This window comes from Danio rerio, chromosome 9, assembly GCF_052040795.2.
Source record: "Danio rerio strain M-AB ecotype USA chromosome 9, GRCz13ab, whole genome shotgun sequence".
In the NCBI taxonomy this organism is placed as follows: Eukaryota; Metazoa; Chordata; class Actinopteri; order Cypriniformes; family Danionidae; genus Danio; species Danio rerio.
The window spans coordinates 7,896,501-7,902,500 of record NC_141029.1 but is presented as its reverse complement, the minus strand read 5'-3'; the positions used below and the strand labels follow the sequence as shown (position 1 = coordinate 7,902,500).

General features: G+C 34.2%; 1 protein-coding gene across 1 annotated transcript in view; it reads right to left on the bottom strand.

Annotated features, from left to right (window-relative positions):
* The window catches only part of ptprna (protein tyrosine phosphatase receptor type Na), a 69,870-nt gene that overhangs the window by 49,550 nt on the left and 14,320 nt on the right, over positions 1-6,000 (bottom strand). The window contains 1 exon segment of the mRNA NM_001130588.2: positions 1,026-1,136. Coding sequence (NP_001124060.2) covers positions 1,026-1,136 — 111 coding nt within the window.

Genomic DNA, 6,000 nt, shown 5'->3' with positions numbered 1-6,000 from the left:
GAAGTGTAAACTCAGGTTGTATTGGGTGATAATTTGTTTTAGTTGATTGGCTATGGTTTATGTTTTTGGACGGTGGAAGGAAACCGGGGAACCCGGGGAAAACCCACGCGAACAAGGGGAGAACATGCAAACTCCACACAGAAACACCAACCGGCCCGATGGGTTGGACTGGCGGTGTTCTTGCTGTGAGGCAACAGTGCTAGCCACTGGGCCACCGTGTCGCCCGATCAGAAAAAGTGGGAGGATGTAGGGGTGGAAAGGGGGGGAGCTTCAAGACGAAGATAACTGGAGTGAAAAACTCAGGTTATTTATAATGCTTCCGTAATCATCTAATAGGGCTGATTACGGAGCTAACAAAGAGCCAGCCGTGTTGATTATAAGCACATGATCCTCTCGAAATTAGTTTATAAATAAACCACACTTAGGCCTGTGCAGAGATTTTCTAAGGGGCATGTGTATGATGAAATATTTGTGTCACAAACTGAACAGCGGTGGGAGGTGGGGGTGGGGGGGTTATCGCAAACTGAAGCACAGGGGGTGGGGGTTTGATGTTTGTTGCGAAGTGAAGAGCGGGGGGTAGGGCAATTTTTTTTTGGGGGGGGGGGGGGGGTGCATGTGCGGCCACTTCAGATCATTTTGAAAGGGCACTTTCTATCCAGGTTGAGCCCTATGTGTGCACGTGCCTGTTGCTCTTACAACTAATCAACAACAAAACTTCTGTCAGGTAATGTAGTCTTAAAAATTAGATTATCTATTTATTTCAGATATTTTGTTGAGAATTCATTTTAAGAAAACTACAATTTAGAGATTACATTAAGATACAGACATAGTAAGTAAGATTATATAATATAAGAAAAAGACAGCAAAATAAAAATACAATAAATAAATCAATAAAATTAAAGGTTGCATATTAGGACTGCTGGGCCTGGCTGCAATTGCTTAGGGCCTCAATATCTCTAAATCCACTCATGTGTGTATGTGTGTGTACAGTATGTGTGCATGCGTGTGTGTGTGTTTGCACTCACCCTGAAGCATCAACTCTTTGAGCACTTGCTGCAGTCTCTGAAGAACAGGAACAGAGACCTGATACTGAACCTGATCATGTCTGGAGCTACGGCACTGTCCGAAGATCTTGTCTATAACACACACAAACAAAAACACAAACCATACAGATTCAGAAGACGGACGATAAAACACATTTAAAAAAAAAAAATCCTGCTGTAAAAGAATACTTCCATAGCAATCAATTAAAAAGTCAACGCAAATCTGTTTACAATTCAGCAAACTTGCATTGGAAACGGTTACGAATATCAGTCTAACCAACGTCAAACTATGTTAAAAATATGAACCACGTGTGCAAAAATATGGTGTGAATAGGAAGAAGCACATCAACATGTCGCAGACAAAATAACCCATAAGTGAAAGATGAGCCAGTTTCTTGACTAACAAACACTCATTTTATCTTCAGCCCACCCAACGCACGCTGTTATAGACTCTCATCCCACACATCTCCCACTGACTCATCCCTGACTAAACCTCCAGTTGTGTGCTTTAAAAAAAAAAACACCTCCATCCCTTAACGCAGATGAGTGCTAAACGTGAACCCGGCCATTTTCTATATCTCCGAGCAGGTCTGTCCACCAACATGACTCACGGCTATTTATAGTGCAGATGGAGATATGAGAGGACTATGGGGGAGATGGATCAGTTGCCCTGGGCATTGGGAATACACACTACATTATTTCATATGAAATAGAAGTGACCCAGGAGAACTGACTAACTCACGCCACCGCTTCAGGAAGAGAATCACGTAGCAGTAACAAACGCATCACAAAATTAACTTTTGACTCGAACACATACTGTTGAAGTCAGAATTATTAGCCCCCCTTTGATTGTTTTTTTTTTTTTTCTTCTTAAAATATTTCCCAAATAATATTAACAGATTCAGGAAATTTTCACAGTATGTCTGATGATATTTTTTCTTATGGGGAAAGTCTTATTTGTTTTATTTCGACTGAAATTAAAGCAGTTCTTAATTTTTTAAACACCATTTTAAGGACTAAATTATTAGCCCCTTTAGGCAATTTGTTTTTCGATAATCTACAGAACAAACCATCGTTATACAATAAGTTACTTGATTACCCTAACCTGCTTAGTTAACCTAATTAACCTAGTTAAGCCTTTAAATGTCACCTTAAGCTGTATAGAAGTGTCTTGAAAAATATCTAGTCAAATATTATTTACTGTCATCATGGCAAAGATAAAATAAATCAGTTATTGGAAATGAGTAATTAAAACTTTTATGTTTAGAAATGTGTTGAATAAATCTTCTTTCCGTTGAACATAAATTGGGGGAAAAATAAACATAAAGGCTAATAATTCAGGGGGGCTAATAATTCTGACTTTAACTGTATGTTGATATAGATTGTAAAAAAATGCTGGTTTCAGCCCGGTTTTGGGTGACAACTAGTATCAAAGAATGACCACACTTAATCATTTATGAAATCAATCACAGGAGGAAAGAAAAAACAAATGTTTCGACCGTGAGGCTGCGTAAGTATAATGAACTCTTAGTACTTATACAATATGTCTAAACATAAACACATCATTTATGTAAGTATATTAGGGCTGCACAATATTTTGTTTCAGCATCGATATCACATGGTGCGCATCTGCAGTAGTCAAGTTGAAAATATATGCAATGTTAAGTCTGGATATAGTTGACCAGTATCTACAGAATTCATTTTAATCACTGTATTTATATGGACTTTATAAATTTTATGCTACAAAGAAACTTTTGTCCTTGTATTTTAGTTCAAACATCTACATTTCAAAGTGAAAACAAGATAATTTTACTTTCCCCACAAGTAGATAATTTTGCTAGTTTTAAGGAAAAACTCTTAATTTTGCCTTATTTCATCTGAATTAAAGAAAAACAAGATATTTGGACTTGAAATGAGACGAAGCAAGTAAGAAAAGCTTTGTTTGCATTGCGATTATTCCACATTTCTGTACCTGAATACTGTAAAACTGTCAAATAGAGCGATTCATCTTGTGAAATTGTATTTAAGTCACAATATTTATTGCAAAACAAGTATATTAGGTTAACTATGCAGGTTAGGGTAATTAAGCAAGTCATTGTGTAATGATGGTTTGTTTTGTAGTCTATTGAAAAAAAATATAGCTTAAAGGGGCTAATAATTCTGTCCTTAAAATGGTTCTTAAAAAATTAATAACTGCTTTTATTCTAGCCAAAAATAAAACAAATAAGACTTTCTCCAGAAAAAAAAAAAACATTATCAGACATACTGTGAAAATTTCCATGCTCTGTTAAACATCGTTTGGGAAATATTAAAATAGAAAAAAAAAATTAAAAGGGGGGCAAATACAGACTTCAACTGTATGTATATAATCTCAATGGGATGTTATGAATCAGAAACAGAAAAAGGTATAAATAATTAAATAAATGAATAAATAAATGAATAAACACTCCTTAACACTAGTAATAGAAAATAATGAACAATCCTATTTTCAAATTTGGAAAAAAACAATCGCTGAATTAATTTTTTCAAATTAATATATACAACCAAATTTAACCCAACATTTAGGTTGGTCCATATTTACCCAATTTAGGTTGAAATAGGGGCAACATAGGGTGACGCCGTGGCGCAGTAGGTAGTGCTGTCGCCTTACAGCAAGAAGGTCGCTGGTTCGAGCCTCGGCTGGGTCAGTTGGCATTTCTATGTGGAGTTTGCATGTTCTCCCTGCACTCGCGTCGGTTTCCTCCGGGTGCTCCGGTTTCCCCACATGTCCAAAGACATGCGGTACAGGTGAATTGGGTAGGCTAAGTTGTCCGTAGTGCATGTGTGTGAATGAGAGTTTATGGATGTTCTCCAGAGATGGGTTGCAGCTGGAAGGGCATCTGCTGCGTAAAACATATGCTATATAAGTTGGTGGTTTCTTCCGCTGTGGCGACCCCAGATTAATAAAGGGACTAAGCTGAAAAGAAAATAAATGAATAAATAGGGGCAACATGGTGGCACAGTGGCTAGCACTATCACCTCACAGCAAGAAGGTCGCTGGTTCGAAGCCCAGCTGGGTCAGTTGTCATTTCTGTGTGGAGTTTGCATGTTCATGAAACTCCACACAGCTAAGCATAAGCTAAATTTGTCATAGTGTGAGTGTGAATGCAAGAGTGTATGGGTGATTCCCAGTACTGGGTTGCAGCTGGAGAGGCATCCGCTGCATAAAACGCATGCGTAATATGCTGTATAAGTTGGAAGTTCATTCCGCTGTTGTGACCCCTGATTAAAAAAGAGACTAAGCCAAAAAAATATTTTTGGAGTCTACATAACAGGTCTTTTTTATTATTATTTCTCTGTCTATACATTGTGCATATACATACAAAAGTACATACACTAACTTATTTTTTTATTTATTATGAATTTTAATTAATTAATTCATTAATTAATGAAAATTATTTTTGGGATTTTTTGTATGTATTCATTAGACAAATGTAACAAAGATTATTGTTATTTGAAGAACTCACTATTTTTTTATCCTCAAAATATCACGTTTAATTGAAATGTGTTGGTTGTAAAAGCTTGAATCCACCATCAACTTAAGAATAAAAAAGGAAATTAAGACTTTTTAAATGCATTTTGTCTTTGTCAGAAAATCTAGTTAACATCTTGGATTTATGCTTTTATTTGTTTTATAGTTTAGCTCATATCTTGCAATTTTGAGAATACATAAGCGAGTTTATACTGTATAGTTTTTCATTTAAAAAAAAAACACAGAAAAAAGGAGAGTTATCAGAGAAAAATGTCAAAATTATTAGATAGAAAAGCATTTCTCAGGATTTAGTGGATTAATAAGTATGGACTTGAGTAACATTTGTAATAATTGATTTAAAATATAATTATCTGTTCTGATAACATTTACAAATTTACAATAAAAATATCCTTCTTTTTTAGAAAATGTAACAATTTATTTCAGTTGGTTGCTTTTTTAACAAAATAGCTTCATCTTTATGCTTTTAATGTCAAGTAACTTGGTCACACTTTACAATAAGGTTCATTAATTAATGTTAATTAATGCATTTACTAACATGAACAAACAATGAACAATACATTTACTACTGTATTTGTTCATGTTAGTTAACATTAGTTAATTAAAATACAGTAGTTCATTGTTAGTTCATGTTAACTCATGGTGCATTACCTAATGTTAACAAGCATGGACTTGAATGTTAATAATAATAGTAAATGTTCAATTATGATTAATAAATGCTGTACATGTGTTGTTCATGATTAGTTCATGTTAGTAAACGCATTAACTAATGAACCTTATTGTAAAGTGCATATAACGTCTCTCAGACAAAATAAAGAATGATGTAAATCTCTCTTTATACTTAAAATATATTATAAATACAGTGCTCTGCATATATGAGTACACCCCATTTTGGAATTTAATATTTCCATCCGTTTCTCAGTGAATATAGGCAATGTATTTTGGTGCATTTCAATTTGATAAACAGATATATTTATTAAAATAATATTTTAGTCACTAAGCATATTTAGAAATTAAATGATAATACAATTAAATTTAAGCAAAATATTGCAAAAAAAAAACTATTTTTTTCCTTTTTTTTTTTTTTTGCTTCTCTTAATTTTTCCTTTTTTAATATTTTCTATAACATATAAATTTGGCTGTACTAGTTTTTAGACCCTTATCGAAAGATATTTTGTTAGATAAGCTCCAGATCTAATGTATGTGCACAAATATAAAATTGTAAAGCTTCCTTTTAGAAATATGAATTTAAAAGAGAGATTTGCGAGGGCTGTACTTATATATGCTGAGCACTGTATACACATTTTGCTACAGAACACCATCAGAGATAAAGTACAGTTTTTCCCCCCCTACCTTTGTTTCATAAGCATACCTCTGCACATAATCAGCATTCAATCATATGCATTCAATATTTGTGTGTCTTAAAAT